The sequence below is a fragment of the Eretmochelys imbricata genome, chromosome 14, assembly GCF_965152235.1.
Source record: "Eretmochelys imbricata isolate rEreImb1 chromosome 14, rEreImb1.hap1, whole genome shotgun sequence".
Classification (NCBI taxonomy): domain Eukaryota; kingdom Metazoa; phylum Chordata; order Testudines; family Cheloniidae; genus Eretmochelys; species Eretmochelys imbricata.
The window spans coordinates 19,880,126-19,901,849 of NC_135585.1; the positions used below are offsets into that span (position 1 = coordinate 19,880,126).

At 40.8% G+C, this 21,724-nt stretch overlaps 1 protein-coding gene across 1 annotated transcript in view; it reads left to right on the top strand.

Annotated features, from left to right (window-relative positions):
* The window catches only part of TBCD (tubulin folding cofactor D), a 252,362-nt gene that overhangs the window by 222,647 nt on the left and 7,991 nt on the right, over positions 1-21,724 (top strand). The window contains exons 35-38 of the mRNA XM_077833123.1: positions 1,035-1,112; positions 6,863-6,952; positions 8,061-8,148; positions 20,816-20,925. Coding sequence (XP_077689249.1) covers positions 1,035-1,112; positions 6,863-6,952; positions 8,061-8,148; positions 20,816-20,925 — 366 coding nt within the window. The remainder of the gene's footprint in view (positions 1-1,034; positions 1,113-6,862; positions 6,953-8,060; positions 8,149-20,815; positions 20,926-21,724) is intronic.

Here is a 21,724-nt window from a genome sequence, read left to right on the forward strand (position 1 = left end):
AGTATATAAAGAAGGAAACATTTACCTTATTGCAATGCTGAACATATTGTGATAAGCTGTAATATTTTAATGTAATGCAGTATTTGGGGGAGCTGATATTCACCTTGATCGATTGGTCTATCAGCCCACAGAGAGAGCGCTGATCACAACACATCAGTCATGTTGTTTTAGCCCGTCCTTCAGCCACCTGCTGGCCAGGCTGTCAGTGTCACCGGACATCTGATCAGCATAGTGCACCGCAGCCCAGAACCCCTGAGTGATCCACCAGCCTCAGCCTCCCAAGTAGCTGGGATTATAGGCGCGTGCCACCATGCCCGATGGAGCGGATATTGATGTGATAAAATATATGTGCAATTTGTAGTGCAATCCACCATGTATTTATTTAGGAAGGGTTTCTTTAGGAATACGCAGATTGTAACTGTAACATAAAACAGGCCAGTTGAAAGACCAGATTTTTTACATAGCAAGATTTATTCACCTAAACCCCACTACCAGACATGTTTGTGAGCTAGTTTATTTTCCTGGGGAATTTTTTCTGTTCATGAAATTTTGCAGAATTTTCAGTCTCCATTTTAGAGTTCACTCAGCAGTGGTAGCTGGGAATACACGTGTAGCTGTTTTGGCTGCCATGACACGTGCTCTAATCCATTCAATAACTAGGCTAAATGAAAAGTTTTTGCAACTTTTAATAAACTCAGTGAAGTACATTGTTCAGATTCATAAAAATTATTGTACAGGTTTGAGTTGGGTTTCCAGACCCCTACAGACTTACACCCACACTAGCTGTTGACCTGCCTCTTCCCTTTGGCTGCAACAGAATGCAGCCATCTCAGCCAACTAGAATGATTTAGCCAACTCACAGAAGTTACCTAGCAACCTTCCTCTAGGGTGGAGTGGAATTCTAATTTAAATAGATGTATGTAGATGAGAGGTATTTTTATAGGAAGCAAGAGTGGGGGGGGGGGGGGAAGAGTATAAATGAAATCTGTGCCAAGAAATGTCTTTACAGTGTGTACTTTTTTTTTTTACATTAGGGTGTCTGTACCCTTGCTAAAGATGCTAGATCAAATGCTGGCCAATGGTTGCTTTGATATCTTCACCACTGAAGAGAAGTAAGTGCTAATTATTCTGCTTTGAAATTGCTGTTTTATATCGGAGGACACTGAAGGGGATAGCTGCTGCTGTGGCTAATTTACATGTTTGTGTTGTGTTACTAGTGAGAATGTTGTTACCAGTTGAATGTCAATGTTCTTAAAACCAAAATCTGATCATCTGTACCTTGACAGTGGTCCTTTCTCAGAAGATCTTTTCTTCTGTTGAAAAATGCATCAAAAACCCTGATAATTACAATTGCGGGGGTACTTTTGGTTTCACAGTGTGCTATGTGCTTTTTTAAATCTTGCAACAAACTCATGTACGTATAGTGGTAGTGCCAAAGAACAGCTGCCTTACACTGAGGTGCCTGCTACGCTGTATATTAGGCAACTTAATCATTTTGTTTAAATTTCCCTGAAGCTGCAATAATCCATTGAGCGACTATCAAGAAAGGTCAAATCCAAAGGTCAAATACTGGGGCTAAGAGCCTTGGCAATATCCCTTTAACCCATTTTAGCTCTCTTTTTATCACTGTTTTATGACCAGCAAATGAACGAGATTCAATCTGCATATTTTCATCTGGAGAAGGTGTGGCAGTGACAGATTCATACAATTGCTGAGAATTGCTGTACAGCCATAATTAGCTGTACATATTATTGGGAATAAATATATTGTTCACCATGCCATGTCCATTTCACTGGCAGTATTTCCCAGTGTGACATGCTGAGGCAAAATGCCTCTGCTGGCCAACATTTTTAAAAATTCATTGTTCTGTGAGTTGCAGGGTGCAAGGCCCAAAGTTTCCAGTCAAGTTAAATATTCTGGAAGGTAATATCTTGGGACTGAATAAATGTGAATAAGCATTCCAGTTTGAAGTCTGACAAGTAGTATGTCTGCACATCTGCAGATACCTGGCAGAGCTGTACAGCACTCAAAGCGTTATATGCAATTTTATACTGGATTTGGCATCTATTTTAAAAAGTTTCTCTTTATTTTAATGTTAAAATCACTCACAGTGGATGCACTTTGAAAGTTTCTACTGGTCTGAAAGTTTTAACTAATTATACGAATATTTCCAATTATATGTATAGGGTATATTTCTTAAACTAGTAACATATTTCTAAATGGTAGAAATTGGAATATTAAGAATTAATAAACCATCACCACCCTCAGGCAAAATAAAACCATAAATTAATCTGATGAATTTCTCTCCCTTCCTTATTTAGAGGATAAAGACTCCAAGAAGTTCACTTAGCAATCTTGCAATACAGATCTAATTTATCTGGGAAGAGCTTAGACGGTGCTGTAGAAAACTCTAAGCTAACTGGAAAGAGTTCCAGAGTGCTGCCCTATGTTTGCAGTAATTATAGTTTGATCTGGGAAAATCTTTCTGGGATGGTTAAAAGATAGTTAAATTGCCACCAGTTGTCACGGAGTCCCTGGGCGATGCTCTGGAACTGCTCCCCATGAAGCCAGTCAGGACTCTGGGGCAGTCGCCTTTCTGTGAGCAGCCTGTCTTCAGGGGACACAGCTCACACAGCTTCCACCTTCCTGGGTCTGACCTTGGAGCATTCAGCATCCTCTGCCCCTCCGTGCGCTTCCCCAGAAGTCACTGCTTTTTGTGTGAAAGAATATGGGAGTGTGTGACTGCTGGAGCGGATTCCTCGAGCAGAACCACTTGTATGCCCCCTCAGCCAAAGAAATGTGCCAAAAAGGATGCAAAAATACAATGCAGAATGAGTCGGACTGAATTGCAGACACACTGCCCTATAACATACAGCATACAATTTTAGAGCTAGAATGTATTTAAAAAGTGCTGGGGGTTAGGAGGTGAATGCTTTCTCTCATTTTTAATGTCAATATGTGTATGCCAGAAAACATCAGCTAAGAATTATAGTGCTGGTTGATTTTTTTTTTTTTTTAACATGAAAAATGTCCTGTTATACAGTACATTACATTTGATCTATAGAGTATGCAACTCTTGCTCAAAAGCCTGGAACATGGAACAAAATTATTTGTTGGGGTTTTTTCTTAATCTGGGCAACTACGTCTTGGCAAGTTTGTCTTGGATTTAGATGCTCCAACACCTATGATTATGATGCCAATGACTGCTTAGCCTTCAGCTGACTATCGTTAAATTTCGTTATAAAAAATGAGTATTTGCAAATGCAAATGTCTATTCTGTTACAGTAAAAAGGAGGTTTGTATATACTATATCAGACCTCCTTTTTTCCAACAGCAGTTGCAAAAAATATTAGCTGTCCAGAGCAGGTAAATAATATCCAAATTGTTGCTGAATTCTATATTTAAGTTATAGCTATTGGATTAATGGTTTGATACCCCTTGGGACATAAATACTTTGCATTAGCCTGAATTGCCACTGGATGTCATTCTTGCTTCACAGGAACACAGCTTGGAGTGCATGTTCTTGACTATTCAGAAGATGCCCCCCTAAAGCTGGGTTTGGAAAAGATAGCGGAAAGCATTCTCATTGCTCTGTCTAACTGACTTTTAGTGCTCATGAAATGTGCTGGGCTGACAATGCTAGGTTTCTTTAGTATATACTGGACAAATACATCACTTGACAGTTTCCCCAGAACTGTCCTGTCAGTGTGCTTCAACCCTGACTAGATTGATAACCTATAAGGTTGAGAGCGGAGCTGAATCTTCATAATCCATTCAGTCCTTTGCACCTCTGCTGAGGCTGCCAACAAGGAGGCCAGTTATAGAATGGATACCTGCTTAATAGGAAATGGCATAAACCAACTATTTTCCTAGGTGACCAAACGGCTGCCAGTAACAACTTTCGTTCGCTCTTGCCCTTGGCCAGGTTTGAATCTGTGCTATTGAGGTGAAAAGTCTGTTTGCCATTTCTCATTCACCGTCTGGTCTCCTTTTTTCCTCACTAATAGCTGCAGTACTTTTCCACTGAGGTGTAATGGTTCCTCTCTGCAGACATACACTGTTGCATAAAACTCTGAATTTTAACCTAATACAATTGTGAATTTTTATGGAATTCATATTCACTCATATGGCCTCTTCACCATTCCTCTTCATTTTAAAGAGTAATGTAATTCTGGCTGACTGTTAGTTGGTCAGGAATGGTGGCAGAGGCCTAGGCTAGCACATTTGAACAGTGGTTTTAAAGTCCATTATAGTCTAGGCCCTGTGTGGCAGGGTTTCCAGAATGCTTGCTGAAGGCTGATCCTGCAAGATGCTTAGTAATTGATTTGAGTGGGAGATGGGGGCATTTGGCATCTTGCAGGACTGGGCTGTAATACAACAGGCCCAGATTGTGAATCTCTTATCCTCAGGAGTAGTTCCACTGAAGAAATATCTAATTCCTGGAGCTAAAAATACCTAGACATATTCTAGCATACAGTACCTACAAAGTTTGAACAGAATAGTCTCTAAATTATCATTCTATTGGTATAGTGTGCACTTGGCAACTTCACATAAGTACTGTCTGTATATGTTCAGCTATTAGGTGCTCTCATTTCTAAAACTGTCAATATAACAATTTGCAGAAGGTTTTATAAAGTGCCATAAGATGGCATGTCATTACTGATGTGGCTCTTAGATTTTAATACTACTGGCGATTCCTTTAAGTAGTGGTAATTCCATTCCTTAATAGAGCCTAAGCTGAAAGGGGCACAGCATGGCTCTCCGCTGATTTCAAGACCACCCCAAGTAATGTCATGATTGATCTAATTGAAATGCAGCTCACCTTAAAACAAAAATTCTTTTTGCAGGAACACGTGTGCCCAATTTACATAATGTAAAGACTTCAGACTGATCTCTTTTCCCCAGATACTGATTCTGTTTCTGCTGGAACCATGCCCACACAGAAGAAGGAATTTTCTCAATTTCCTTTAAAGAGGCCAAGCTATTTGAGTCATCTGAGATCACACATAGGTTAGGTTTAGTTATTACAAATGTGAAATTGGCAGATGACAGAAAGGAAAGTGGGTCTGTTTTAAACACCAAATGCTGCACATAAGGTTACATGAACTAAATTTTTTCCAGATGCTCTGTTCCAACTGGCCTCTTTGTTGCTGTGCTTTTCAGCAATGTCTATATTGTTGAAACAGTTTAAAATCTCACCTAATTCACCATATTGCTGTTATCCTGTGCTGAAAGGCAGGCACACACTGCAGATACTGTAGTTAAACTCCTGTAACCTTCAGCCAGTCTGGAAAATAGCCTTGTGTAATTTGCCGGCCCAGGAAAAGATACCCAGCCTTTATTATTCAACGACACACAGTTCACCCCATGCATACTGCCATACACATGTAGCTGGGGATTAATACACACACCTACTTATCTTCCTATCTACCTACCTAAACATACACCATTGGACATGGATACACATGAACTCTCAAATTCATGCATGCATGTACACCATCCCCCTCAAATGTCTCACACGTGCACACTTCTCACCAATCTCAGTCTCTTTGCAGGGTTGGAGCAGAGCTGATGCGAAATGTGGCTGTGGTGGTAGCACAGAACTTACCACTGCATGCCCCTGAGTTAGAGATCTTCGCCAATTCCACATAACTACACCAGTGCTTTTGCTGAAATTACCTTTTAAAATAATGTAAAGCACGCTGAAGCCTATTGTATGAAAATTATAACTTATCATTGCTATCACTTTTGTATTGTTGCAAAATAGATACGTTAAATTATATTGTACACTTTAATCTTATTTTTAGATCCACAGTTTAACTCAACATAACCGAGATAAATGTCTGGATTTTGCTTTATGCTTTTCATACATAGTACAGTGGAGGTTTCCTAAATGCACAATCTAGGAATAAAACAAAAGTATTTCTTTGCCAGTGTTGTTTTTTACTAAACAAATATGAAATGGTGTCATGCTACATTTATGACACAGCAAATTATTCTGCTGTTTTTTTATCGGATGCCTAAGAGTATTGAGCAGAAGATTAAACAAGTTATGCTGCAACTATAAGGATATATTCTAAGAGCCCATGAAATATGAACAAACAGAATATTAAACAACACTGTTTGTGTAAGCATCTGGGAAAGAACTGTGAGAACCACGTTTCCCATATGGTGTGTGGAAAAAACACACTTGCTAAATATATTTCAAGATGGTGTCAAACTGTATTGCATTTAGCAGTAAAGCTTTGGAGAACTAAGGCACTTAGGAACTTAGGAATCACTAAGAGATCATGGCAGTACAATAGTTTAAAGTGCATTGATCCTCACTTGATACAAAAAAAAGTTTGAGGAATTTTAAAACAGCAGGGAATGATTAAGGGCTAGTTAACATAGCAATGCATAACATAAATAGATTTTTATGTGGATACAGAATGTTTTCTCTCTCTTCCTTTGCCATTTCTGATCCAACACAGGTTGGTAGTAATAACAAGACATGGCATCTAATTGTTTGGTGGCATATGTGGAATGAATTTGGTTATAGTTCACTCCCCCAGTGTACAGGTAATCGCAGCACAAAACAATTAGTATTTATTTCTCCCTTGTCAATATAGAGGTCAGTGACTGAGTAAGCATTGAGGCTGAAGTAAATCCTCACCATTAGAAAGGAGGTCCTTCAAGAAAGGGGTGAATCAGATTGGTAGAGCATTGTTGGGAAAGCTTCCTATACTGCTGTTTGTTCTACGAATAATACTATTTATCTGGCACCCTCCATGACAACTATATTCATTTAGAAATAGAAACCTAAAAGAGTTCTGTTTGCCTTGTAAAATGAATAACTAAAATGAACTTTTAAAAATTTCAGCCATCCGTTTTCTCTGAAGTTACTTACTCTTTGCAAAGAAGAGATCAAGAAATCCAAAGACATTCAAAAACTTCGCTCCAGCATTGCAGTGTGAGTTGGTATAAAAATCTTCCCTTTTTAACTCAAGGAATGGAGAAAGATTCAACTTCCGAACATAGAGCAGTGAGGTGGGATGGGGTGATTGGAGAATTGTTCTCCTTTGTCTATTTGGCATGAAATTTATCTGAAAAAACACATGTGAATTAATGTAACTCAAAGTTTCCATGATCTTTATAAGTGTGTTTTAAGAAAAACACGCACAAAGAATCAGTAAAGATTTGATTCCAGGAGTCCCCAACCAAAATGATTAAACTGCTGGTGCCCTATGGGGTGTGTTAAATTATTAGCTTTTTACTTCTGGAGAGCTTGATTCAAATGCTGGCTAGATAACAAACATAATTAAGTAAATCACCCTGAATCCTATTTGTGAGCTAGAACACAAAACCAGTTTGGATGTTTCTGCTCCAGAGAAAATTACGTCTGGAATAGCAGGGAGAAGTTGCAAGTCAGGACTGAGGTGCATCAGGAGCGTTGTAGGTGGGTGGGTGAGATCATGGCCCTGGAAACAGTGATGTTAGTCTGAATTGATGTTCCTTGGCAGAAGCTGGTATGACACTGTCAGCTGTAACTCTGCTGAAAGCACAGGATACAGCTAGGATATTCTTGACTGAATGTGTCAATGCTCTTAGTCTACCACTAGTTCACTTTTTCTACTCCAGTATTTGAAAGCATTCTAGAAAGATTAAAATGAGCAATAAGCCACATATCCGAACTATCCTTTACTCCTAATCAAATCATGCATTAGCTTACACTGTGTCTTTGTTTCCCTGTGTGAGAGCTTATTCTCTTTGTGGTGATTTTCACACACATTCTTTGGTGCTGCCTGTCAGTAGTTTTAAAACCATATTTGTGTTTGGCATACCTGTGTGGCACCCCAGACATTGTTTACTAACCCTTAATGATTTTTACTATACTTTCCTTTAGTTTGCTTTCCCACGGTGGCTGGAAAATAAAGTGAGACTTTTTGAGGGAAGCAAAACTTTTATTTTATTTATACATATTTATAAGTCTTAATTATTAACCTCAACAATAAAATGTACCTTTGTGACTAACTAGTGAAAGGAAACCACTCAAGTTCTATACATTCTTATTTTTCTAGGTTTTGTGGCATGATTCAGTTTCAAGGTGACATGAGAAAGAAAGTTTTATTTCAGCTGTTTCTTCTTCTTTGCCATCCATTTCCTGTGGTAAGTATTGGAGGTGTTGCCATAAGGCTTTTGGAGAAAAGAATATAATCTTTTTTACCAAGAAATAATGTTGTTAAATACTACTTCAGGTGAAAAGGGATTGAAAGTACATTTGACATACAGTGTTCACATTTTTTCACAGATATTTAAAAAAAACATATTTTTGGGTAGGTTTTTCTCTGGATGTTACTCATCTGAAATCTTAGTGCCTGCCAATTCTTTACCTTATTGATTTGCTTGTATGTTGTGTCCATATTCTTTCCCCTTTGTCTGAGTCTTTACCACAAAGCATTTACGATCCAGAAATTGCTGCCATTCTGTTTGTACAGCCCAATGAGGCTCTAATCTCCATTTTGGTGCCACCCATAATAAATTCTTCCTTGAGTTACTGGCCCTACTGATGCTCTGTGTGAGGGGGTGTGTGTGTGTGTGTGTCTGTGCTTTTGATTGGAGATTTTTGTTAGCAGTGCCTTTTGATCTGCGCCAGCACCCTATGCCTTCTTGTGCTGTGGTATTAGGGAATATAGGGAAGGGCGGACCCACCGCTGCTCCGGTTACTTCACCACCTATGGTTTAAGATGGAGTATAATAGTTTCCACTTGCTAGTTGATACAGATTTTTTTATCCTTTTATTTTATCTATTTTATTTTGTATTTCTTTATTTTTTTATTATATAGCACAGGCTTCAGGGGGAGAGGGGGTTACCCCTTTCCCTTTTATTTCATGGTCCTCCAGCCTTGCAGCCTCTCCGAGTGGGTTATACCAAAAAAACACAGGATTCAAGCCCTGCCGAACCTGTCATCGTTTTTTTCCCCTCAGTGATGGGTATTCTAGCTGTCTCTGCTGCCTCGGAGAGTCCCATGTCCTGTCCATGTGTAAGGTCTGTTCCAACTTCAAGGACAGATCAACAATACTGAGGAAAGATAGACTGAAACTGTTCCTTATGGAGCATCCTTGAGAGATCTGCGGGGTCCAACATCCTCCTCTCTCTTGATAAATATGCCTCACCAGCTCAGAGCACTCCAGTAATTTCCTTGGCACCAGCTTCATTAAGCAGAGACCATGAGCAACTTCAGGCTCTTCAAAGCCTTCTAAATGGAAAAGACCCACCTCCCCCGAGAGAGAGCTCAAGAGGGAAAAGTCATCCTAAGACAAAGGAGTCAGGAGACTTCACATCCTTGTGTGGGTCCTGTTGAGGCTCCTACCTCTCCCAGTACTGAGATACTATGACTACCTAGAAAGTAAGCCGCATACTTAAGTCTTCTGACAAGCAGCCCACACGTGGCATCATTGTTGGTACCAGGATTGGAGCCCTCCAAACACATGGACTTTCGAAGAAATCTGCTTCAGTTCCTTCTCCAGTACCATCTCCCTAAGGCAACAACCAACAAGAGCCCACAGCTCTGCCATCTCCAGGACCTCTAGATGTGCTTCACCCTGAGGAACTATGCCAGGCTCTAGCCTCATCAGTACCGTTCAGGTTCTTCTCCCATAAGGATCTCCAGACTATGGAGGAGCCCAAATCCCCTCTGCTGAGGGATACCAAGGGGACTTCCAGCCAGTATTGACATAGTCTTCAGAGCCCCCTTCGGTGCTGGTGTGTCTTCATACAAATACTTAGCCGTGGGTCCTGACATGGTCGCTAGTCTGCGTTGGCCCCCCCTGCTGACACAAGCCCTGCTACGGGCACCTATAGCTCATCCACTGGATGTGGGAGGTGACTCAGAAGTCTCCATCCCAAGAGTCCACTGCCTTCCCATTCCATTCCAGCCTTTCTCCCTCCCTTCAGATATTTCCTGAAGACAAGATCCCCAGGAACCAATTGACAGACAACCTGTCAGCCTTGACAGGAACATCCCTGAGATCCAACTCCTTTCCATTATGTCCAACTCCATTTGGCCTTTTGGAACCCTTGAGCTCCTTATGGTGACCAGTTTTACAGGTGCTCTAACACAGAAGGACCTGCCAAAATCAACTGCCACCTCGGGATCCTTTTCCCCAGGAAGACCCTCTGAAGAAACAAGAGTAAAGGATAGAAAGATGACCTCCTCCTCCTCCTCTCCATAGGAGGCACTTATGCCCCTCCGCCTCCTACATGGATGACTTTGGAGCTTTTCAAAACCTAATGAAACACATAGTGCAGAAGCTTTACAGGTCCCTTTGGAGGAAGTACATGAACCTCGGCATTCTTTGGTGGACATATTGCATAACTCCTGTCAAGGTAAGATAGGTTTACATATCAATGAGGCCTTACTATCACCAGCCCATATGGTATGGCAGACACCAGCAACCATCCCTCCCATATGCAAAAAGGTTGATAAGTACTGTGTGCAGGCCAAGAGTTTGGAGTATGTATTCTCCCATCCTTCCCCTAACTCTTTGGTGGTTGTTGCTGTCAGTAAAAGAAATAGACTATTAATTCAGATCAACACGCTCTGATAAAGAACTTAAGTGCCTGAATCTTCTTGGCTGCTCCTCAGGGTTGCCAACTATCAGGCCTTGATGGCAAAATATTACACTACAAATGGCAGCAACTTTTCACGTTTTATTAATCATTCACACCAAGGGAAGAAGGAGCAACTTCAAGCTCTCATTATGGAAGGACAGATGATCACAAAGGCTTCCCTACAGGCTTTTTTTAACATGTTCTGTGACAACTGCTGTTGTCATGCATCAAGTCTCCTGGCTGCAATCCTTTGACCTTCTCAACAAGGTACACAGTACTATGGAGATCCTCCCTTTTGATGGGCCTAAGCTGTTCAGTGATGTCATAGATCTCTCCACTTGCTCAAAGACCAATTTCTTGGCATCTATATGCCTTCGAAAAGGAGAACATACAGTAAGGCACAGACAGTACAGCACTCTCGACTAGTCCGCTACCCAAACTTCCTAGGACGAGCTAAACTCCCAGAATACGGTGCAGGTTCCGCAAGAATGGGCAGTCGTCTACAATGACCTCTCAGTCGGCGACCTCTTCCAAATAACCATTTTTACTGATTGGTCGAGGGTCATGAACCACTCCTTATACTGGATCTTCTGCTGCAGCAACCCATCCTCCATCCACCCTATGGAGATCACCTCCCATTTTCACCTCAGACAGATGGAGTGAAAGGGTGGTATCAGTGGGCTATTCCATCCAGTTCAGCTCTATCCCTCCTTCCCATTACTATTCAGGGACTCTTCTCACAAGGGTCTCTCAAAGCAAGAGATGCATCTCTCATGCTTTTGGGGGCGATTGAATCCCTTCCTCTAGTCTTCATCATGAAGGGTTTCTGCTTTAGGTATTTCCTAATTCCCAAGAAAAAAGGAAGATGGAGACAAATCCTGGATCTTAGGACTCTGAACACTTTTATCCTTAAACAGTGATTCTGGATGGTCAAGCAGTGAGAATTCTATCTTTACATCCTGGGGACTGGTTCATCATCCTCAACTTCCAGGATGCCTATTTTCATATAGCCATGCAGCCATTGCATCAGCAGTTCCTAAGATTCATTGTTTGCAAGAACTACCAGTACTGTGCTCTACCATTTGGCTTATCAACAAATGCCTTCTCAGTCTTTGTGGCCCACCTTTGTTGGATGGGAAATCTTCCATATCTGGCTGACTGGCTCCTCAAGGTACTGTCAGCTACCAAAAAGGCCCTGGGCCTCTTGCACTCTCTGGCCCTTTGTCTCAACATGGAAAAGTCTACTTTGATACCTATGCAGCCACTCTAGACTCCATAACAGCCAGAACGTACCTACCCACAGACAGGTTTGTCACAATGTCCAGCCTCATTTCCACTCTACAACACAGCCCACAAAACACTGCAAGTTCAATTTTTGGGCCACTTGGTGGACTGTACATTTGTAACATTCCATGCAAGACTACACTCCTGACGTCTTTGAGCCTGGCTCAGGTATATCAAAAGGGAGGTTCTCCGCAGTACTGCCAGAGAGAGTATGGCATCACCAACAAAAACAAACTTTCCAAGTAGGTGTCTGCACCATAGAGAGTCCTCGATCCGTCAACTGGTGGAAGGATCCCCCGAAAGGTCTGGGTAGAAGTTCAATTCTTGCGTCTACTCCCCGCAAAGATCATCACCACAGATGCCTCCCTGCTAGGTTAGGGTGCCCATCTCCAGGACTCTACAGATGAAGGCAAATGGACTTTCCAGGAGGCTTCTCTCTATATTAACATTCTTACTCCGGGCAGTCATGGCACTTACCATCATTTCCTGCCCAATATCAGGGTCCACTCAGAGTAATGATGGAAAACCAAGCAGCCATGTATTATATAAATTGCCAAGGAGGAGCAAGATCCCAGTCCTTATGTTCAGAGTCAGTAAACATATGGAATTGTTGCATATCCCATCAAATATACAGCTAAGTGGTTTACCTGCTGGACTCGCTGAGCAGGCATTCCATCAGGACCACAAGTGAAAGCTGAATGACTCAGTTTTTCAGGAGATTTGACTCACCTTGTGTTCTCTGGCCATAGATCTTTGTGATGCTGTCCAGCATGAAGTGCCATTGCTTCAACTCAGTGGGAGAGAACACTCACAGCTTGTTGGGAGATGTCTTCTTTCCCCTGGCTTCTCTTTCTGCTGTTTCCTTATCCTCAAACGCCGCCGCTACTCAAAGTTCTGAACAAGCTGATTCAAGAGAGAGCAGTGATCATTTTCATAGTGCTGTCATGGCACATGTAGGTATGGTTCCCAGACCTGATTTGCCTACCTGTGTCCACGTCTTTTCCTTCCTCTGACAGCGGACCTTCTGACTGAGGAATTGAGCTCCATAATCCACCCCAACCTATCATCACTGCATTTCCAGGTGTGATTTGTCTCAGTGGCTCTTGGGTATGAAACAAGATTGTTCTCTTGATATCCAGAGAGTACTGACAAGTAGTAGAAAGCCCACCACAAGGAATACTTACCGACAGAAGTGTAAGAGTTTCCAACCCTGGTGTGTCCAATAGTCTGTATCTCCTTCCGAGTGTCTTATCCTGAACATACTCAATTACCAGCTGAATCTGTGGACTCTGGGTTTGTCACTGAGTTCTGTTAAGGTTCACCCAGCCACTAAGACAGCTTTTCACTCACAGGTTGAAGGCTTCTTGTGTTTTCACACATCCTACAACCGCGAGATTCCTTAATGGTCTGTCTAACCTAATTCCTCCTGTAAAAGAGCCTACATCCACCATGTTAGAACCTTAATTCAATTCTTAATGCCTTGTCTTAGGAAAAACTCCACATAAGCCCATGGGGACCTGTTTGTTTCTTCATCTGTCCTTCAAAACATCATTCCTCATAGCTGTCACCTTGGCCAGGAGGATAGGAGACCTTAGAAGTGCTTATGGCTGATCCAGCACAGGTGGTGTACTACCGCAATAAGGTGACATTATGCCCCCATTCTTGTTTCCTACTTAAAGTCTCGTGTTTCTATATCAATCAAAGTATTCAGTTACCAGTGATTTACCCCAATCCTCACTCTTTGAAAAAGGAAGCCAGTCTTCATACTCTGGATGTGATAAATGCTCTTGCCTTCTACCTAGATAGGACCAAACCCTTCAGAGTTTCTCCCAGACTCTTGGTTACTGTCACTAAGAGAATGAGGGGGACAGCCAGCCTCCTCCACCCAAAAATTGTCAAAATGGGTTTTAGGTTGCTCAATCCACTTCTATAGCCCTACCGAAAAACATACCCTGCATCAACATTTGTATAAGGCCTCGAGCTTGGTGTTTGTACACATATTTCCACAACACTATTCTACAATGTATGCTTCCAGAGAGGATGCATCCTTTAGCAAAGCTGTTCTTCAATCTGTACCATACCTGCTCCTCAGCTCCCTCCTCTGTAACTGAGGCAGTGCTCGGGAATCTCCTTACTAGCACCCATAGGGACAATAACTCCAAGAAGGAGAGGTTATTCAGTTGGTACAATAACTGTGCTGCTTTGAGATTTTTTTGTCTCTGTGGTGCTCCACTACCCTCCCTCCTCCTCTGCTTTGGAATCTTGCTAGGCTTTGAGGTTGAGAAGGAACTGTAGTGGTGGTGTCTCTGCCTGTCACCTATATGCCCTTGTACTGGAGCACAAGAGGCACAGGGCGCAGACACAGACCCATGGGCACTGTGGACAAAAAATGCTGATCAGAAGTGCATGGGCATGCACATGTCCTCATGTGGAGGACCCATAGGGACAAAACATCTCTAAGAACTCCAGTTAATATACAGTGTGACAGGGTCAGGCCAGATGGCTACAGGAGAGTAATAGAAGGCAGATCTATTAGTCCCAGGTTAATCACGTTCCTTTTCCCTGGGTAAGGTAACAAGGCAGTTCCAGAACAATCAGGAAGATGCTGGAACCAATTAAGGCAGACAGGCTCATTAGGACACCTGGAGCAAATTAAGAAGCTGCTAGAATCAATTAAGGCAAGCTAAAAAGGGCACCTGGTTTAAAAAGGACCTCACTTCAGACAGTGAGGGGTGCGCAAGGAGCTGAGAGTGAGAGGGTGTGCTGCTGGAGGACTGTGGAGTACAAACGCTATCTGGCATCAGGAGGAAGGTCCTGTGGTGAGGATACAGAAGGTGTTGGGAGGAGGCCATGGGGAAGTAGCCCAGGGAGTTGTAGCTGTCACACAGGTGTTACACGAAACACTATAGACAGCTGTGATCCACAGGGCCCTGGGCTGGAACCCGGAGTAGAGGGGGCGCCCGGGTTCCCCCCAACTCCCTATTGGATACAGGAGGAGTTGACCTGGACTGTGGGTCCCACCAGAGGGGAAGGTCCCTGGCATGTTCCCCGGCCCACTAGGTGGACCAGCAGAGATTGTGGGGATTGTTCTCCTTCCTTTTCCCCATGCTGGCCAGTAATGAGGTTAGCTGAGTGAACGGCAGGTTTGAGCCACTAGCAAAAGTGGCCAAACTGAGGGCTGCCATGAAGTTAATAGGTGGCTCCTTGCATAGGTGCTGACTCTGGGGCTGGAGCTACAGGTGCCAACTTTCCACTGCTCAACCCCAGGCCCTGTCACCACTCCACACCTTACCCCAAGGCCCCCTCCCCTGAGCCTGCTGCACCCTTGCTCCTCCCCACTCCCTCCCAGAGCCTCCTGTATGCTGTGAAACAGCTGATCGCAAGGGGCAGTAGGCACTGGGAGGGAGGGGGAGGTGCTGATCAGCAGGGCTGCCAGCAGGCAGGAGGTGCTGGGGGGATTGGTGGGGGGCTGCTGATGTATTACTGTGGCTCTTTGGCAATGTACATTGGTAAATTTTGGCTCCTTCTCCGGCTCAGGTTGGCCACCCCTGCACTGCAGATTCAGTGAAGGAATACTAAGGGGCTAGAAAGTGAATATTCTAAAAATGCACTTTTGAATTCCAGAGTTACAAATTAATTACTATTCAGTCATTTCCAGTGCTTTTTTCATTACATAGTAGAAACTCCTAACAGACATCCTTTTAGATTCTATATAATTATTTAATTCTGTAAAGATAATTTTCAAAATGTGTTGGAGAATCCAGGGTCTCCACCTCAATTTAGCATTTAGATATGGATCTGGACCCCACCCTCTGTCTGGGATATGTGTGTTGCACCTCCCTTCCCATATATCTTCATGAAGGCTTCAGATCTTTGGCATGCTGTAGGCAGTCCCTCTCCAAATTCTTTGTCTTTGATCATCTTCACAGAGTGGGGCCCAGCTCTCCTTCCTATCCTTTTTGTTTCCCAGTTGCTAAAGCCAATTTGGTGCAAGAATGAGCTGTCTTCCTCCCTCCCCCGCCCTTCTCTGGAGACAAAACTGGGATCTTTCCCAGACCAGAACTGCCCACCATGCTGCTTTCCTCTATGTGGTCCCTCCTCACCCAGCAAGGAAGAGCATACAGAAGATGAGCAGTCCTTCCAGGAGCCTCAGAAAGAGAACTTGGCCACAATTGCTCCCAGCAACTGTGGGACAGTTGCTCAGCTAGGGAAAAGGGACTCAGCGTCTGCTGAGTTGTTGGGGCCTTTGCATCCCCCACACCACCTGAGGCTCCCCTGGAACCTCTCTGCAAGAGCAGACAGGGCTATCTTCTTGGGTGGATTTGATTTAAATCAAATGGATTTAAATCACTAGTCAGGAAGACTCAATTTAATCATGGTTTTCTGCATAAAAGTGCATTCTTGTTGGTTGTTATAACCTTAATACATATTCTTCACAACTCAGAGATAGATGTAAGTTTCATTTTTAAGGTAAACACTATACATTTTTAAAGTTATTTATTTTGAAAACTTTTCAGATTAGTTTTACAGCTATATCAAAAAATGAATGATTGTTTGGTTATTTCATTTACCAAAGATGATTGAAGCAGATATTTATGAAGTAATTGGAGGTGAACTATCTCCAATTCAACAGGTTAATCATTAATATTTGGAGGATTTTCTTGCCATGCTGTTTTAGGAAGAGAACATCACCAAACAGACATTTAAATTGTTTTATTTAACTAAAACAACAATGTTATGTATTCTGGATTTTTTTCTTCAACAGCGAACATATAATATTTTAACAAAACAAGCATATGAATTTTTGAATTTAGTTAAATATTCAAGTTTTTTAAAATCGTTTGTTTTTGTTAAAATTGTTTAACTAAAATAGTTAAATGAAATATTAAAAAAAAACCTTAAATAGACTGTCAGCCAAGTCAACATGAGAAACTTAAAATGTTGGCTTCTGCAGCTAACTCAGTTGTCTTCACCTTCATGTTCCTGTTTGTTCATAATCTGGAAAAGAAAAACAAGCTTTCCTACTTTTTCAGGTCCCAAACGATTTCTCAATTTGGAATGAATTAGTCCAAAGGAAGAAAATATTCTTTCTACACCGTCAGCAGAAGCTACTGCTGTTAAAAGTGAGATTATCACTTCAACAGTCTCTGAATCCAAGTGCTTAAGTGACTTCTACCAGTTCACTGGTGTGACTTTCTTTAAAACATCATCAGCAAACATATATTTCTTGAATGGTTCTCAAACTGGGTCTCTTTTTACAGCCTGTTGCCATTATAGGTTTTCCCTTCTAGTGAGAGAATGGAATGGTAGATCTCAAATCAATGAAGACGACACTCGGAAGGACCTCAAGACTTCCGGAATATGCTGCTCAAACAGTTCCACTTTTGTTTCTACTGCCTGTCCCTCCCTTCTCACATTTATCTCCAGACTACTACTTCTTGTCCAGATCTATTCCGCCCGCAACAATCTTGTATTCATTGAACTTTTTGAAACTTTGTACTTTTACAGAGAGGTAAGGGATTGACTCTGTGTACACAAATTTGCAGAGGGACAATAGGGTTGAGGTCTATTATTTTTCACCTCCATATATATTTATTTAATTAAAAACATTTTTGCTGTTAACAAGCATGTTATTTTTGGAGACACAAATCCACAGTTTGAGAAATGCAAAACTAAGCATCTCTGATGGTATATGCTCACTGAACATTGAGTCCCATTGGGTAGATCAAAAGATTAACCTAAATAATCTATACAGAAGCCCCTGGAACCCCATAAAATTGGGTCCCTAATCCATGAACTATTGGAGCTCACTTACAAAACTTTTCTTAAACATTACATGAATACATTGTCTCATATTATAGAATTAAAATTTATAATTCCTATTGCATGATGAGATATCTTTGAGCTATAATGTATCTTAATTAAAACTATCTTTAGATAGGTGTTTTCCGCAAAAAGCATTTTACCAAAAAAATCCAATTTAAATTAAAAAAATTGGATTTTTTTTATTTACTTTTTTTAAAATCAGGGTTGGAGGGGACCTCAGGAGATCATCTAGTCCAAATCCTTCTCAAAGCAGGACCAATCCCCAACTAAATCATCCTAGCCAGGGCTTTGTCAAGCCTGACCTTGAAAACTGCTAAGGAAGGAGATTCCACCACCTCCCTAGGTAACCCATTCCAGTGCTTCACCACCCTCCTAGTGAAAAAGTTTTTCCAAACATCGAACCTAAACCTCCCCCAGTGCAACTTGAGACCATTACTCCTTGTTCTGTCAATAGAACATTTTTTATATTTCCTCCACTTCGGACAGTTTGTGCTCAGAAACCCTCTGTGGGTTAAGACTCAAGGGGCAGCACTGTCCTCAGAAAAAGGGACCAACATCCTGATTTAAAAAAAAACTGAGAGAGAGGTGCAACCCCAATATCTCCAAGAGGGGAGAGGTCACTCCTAGAAAGGAAATGATCGGGCTGCCAACCTTCTGCTCAGGTTAATCGTCACATCTGTCATGACCTTCGTAATAAAAATAGACATAATTTTAATTTACCTCCTGAAAGTAAATTCATATGGCAACATTTCAAAATTTTAATTGCAGATCTGCAACTATACAATAAAGACACTCATCCAAGGACCTTTGGTGTAACTTTAAAATCCAAACAGTCCATACTAAATCTAAGAATCCAAACCAACTCCAGTTAATTATATATGTTAAATACAGTATAAGATGAGGATTTCAAAAGAACACACCTTTGGCCTAAGTCTGCTGCCATTGAAGATGATGGTCAAATTCTCATTGACTTCAATGGGAGCAGAATTAGACCAACAATGAGAACTTCTGAAACTTGTTCACACAGCTTGTATGTCAGTATGTTCATTATAATCCCATATTTTTAAATACCATATTAACGTATTATCAGTATCATCAGTAACTACCAAGGTTTCACCCATCTTACCTATTATCAGTTACCTATTTATCTCTCTGCAGATTTAGGTCCCCATTCAATATGGTACATGCCAAATTTTAAGCATATGAATTGTCCCATTGGCATCGAGTAGAACAACTCATGTGCTTAAAGTTAAGTACCCGCTTAGGTACTTTTCAGGTGCTATCTATGTATCTTCCTATAAAAACAAACTCCTTTTGAAACATAATGTTTAAAAACAACAACCCCAAAACAATACTTAGCAGTAAAAGTTGAATATAGGCTGGAATTTGGCTTACAAAATCTTAAGCCCAGGGTGATCTAAAAAAAAAAAAAAATCAGTTTCGACTGTTTTAAACTGATGAGGTTAATAATATTCAAGTGTAATCTTGTGTCTCATAACTCCAAAGTGACTTAAATTTTGAAGAACAAATTTTACTACTTTTGCTATTTTCAAGAATAAAGTCATCCGAATCATTTAAAATAAGAAGTTTCATACTGTGTTTGCACAGGAAGTAGTTTTCATAAGTAATATTACTACATATGGTTAATGTACCTTCCAAAATCTATATTTATAGTACATGGTATATGGTGATATAACAATTGTAAAGTAGCCATTATAATCTGTTGTGTAAATAATATATGATTTTAAAATGTTTTAAATAGGTATTTACATGGTAACCCAAACTACCATTTTGCAATAACACTGTCATATTCCCATGAGAGAGTATTTTGTGGCCTCTAGTTAATCAATATTTAAATAAGCGCAGAAATCCTTCTGCTTAAACACTGAGGTTGTTACAGAAGTCAAAAGTGAAGAAATCCAAATTTCTTTCAAATTGCATCCTTCTGTTTTTGTTCTCTGCCCTGAGAGGTGCCAGAGTAGATGGATGAGGGAACCAGGCTGGCATAAAGGGAGTCATTTGGACCTTATGCTTACCAGGAGATAGGGACTGACTGTTGCAGGGATCTCCAGGTGCCTTGATCAGTGCTTGGATTTCACTGATGAAGCAAGGCAGTGTGTGTTGAATAGATACTGGATGGAGCAGATTGGGAAGCATCACCTATTGCAATAATTACTTCCAAACAAGCTGGGAGGCTCCCTGTCTTCTGTAGTAGAAAATAAGGGATTTATGGTTCTGAACAGTTAGATTATCTAAAAATGTATTGTCTTTCTAGACTGTTTGTTGTGTATTTGGCTAATTTGTCCACAACTAAGTATATACCAGCACAGAATAGAAGGCAAATAATATGAACCTTTCTTTGGGTGCCCTAAAAGTAAGTGTATCTGTCTGTACAGTAGTGGCCTACAACACTGCATGAAAATTGCATGCTAGAGAAGAACATGATATATTCTACAATGAATAAGTGAATATGCATCTATAGAATATAACGCTCAGAATTTTAAGCCACATTTTGAGGAACCACAGGGAACATTAAGGAGACATTTTCTTAAGAAAATCCAAAGTATATTGTTTGTTCTGCCAAAAAATGCCTGTATGACTCATCTCTCTCTACCTTAGCATTCCTGTTTGTAAAATCAGGGATGTACTTTTCTGCCTCATATATTTGTTGTGAGGGTACTATTTGTAAAGCACATTGCAATTCTTTAGCATCTTCCATCTGAGGAGCTCAAAGTATTAAAGTAGAACATAAATCATCAAATAGCCATCTCTGAATAAGTGATTTCATCTTAGGCGCGCCACACATTTAATAAACCTTACACTCACAACACTTCTTTGAGATACAGAAGAAATGCTATAATATCCATTTTAGAGATATTCAAACTGCAGCATGGAGGTGAAGTCACTTTCCCCAGGTTCCACAGCATATCACTGGCAGACTCGGGAATATCACTCCCAGTTCTGCATTCTGAACATTATACCACTTCTTCCACTAAAGTATTCTGAAAGTACTGTGCATAACAACTGTAAATAACATGTAGCTCTTATGTAGCAGTCTGGATAATTTCACTGTTTTCAGCAACTGTAAATTCTCTCTCTCCCCTTCTCTAGATAAGGAAAACAACAGCCAGTCAAGTGTATGAAATGTTGATAACCTACAGTGATATTGTTGATCCTGATATTCTGGATGAGGTCATGACAGTACTTAGTGATACCAACTGGTAAGTGAATTCATTGTCCGAGAAATGTTTAAAAATAAGGCCAATTTTAATAATTCTCATATCTATGAAATTTTTGTTCATGAGGAAAAGTGGAAAAGGAACTATAAATGACGTGACATCTTTAGCAAGATCCACTTATCGCTTTATACAAGTTTTTAGGCCAAAAAGGGTATTGCTGAAAGGGATCTTCCTGCCTTGCAAGCTTGTATATTGTATATTATATATTGGTGGTAAATAAAGGTGCTATGGTTTTATTTTTACTTGTCCAATGGTGTTTACTAAAATACCCATAATTTCTAATAAAGAAAAAGGGGAGGAAGTCCTGGAAGTTCGTTGTGATTCCACAATGCATTTCTTTTGTGTAACAGACAAACCTCAATTGCAGACACGTTTTCTTGGCATTCTTGAGCACTTCCAGTATTCTGAGAAAGGGTGGTATGTGGGCAAAGAGTTGAAAAGTGTCATAATGAGAAGAATTACTCCTATTTTCCTATGAAATATAGGTTTCAGAAATGTTGAAACCTCCTTCAAACAAATATTCTGAAATAGAGTAGTCTGACATTCCCCAGTGGAACTTTCATATTGTAGTATTAATTAAATAATACAATTTAAACTACCTTCTGGTGTCTTTGTCATTAAACCTCTTCTGGAAAGAAGGCCTGGCATGCAATTGTGAATTAATATAGCTAAATGTACCACAACTACTTGCCAGAATTTTGAGTAATTTCTATTACTCTTTTCGAAGAACTCTTTTATCAAATGCTCTGCTGTAATGGCAACATTGTCTTGTCCATGCCAG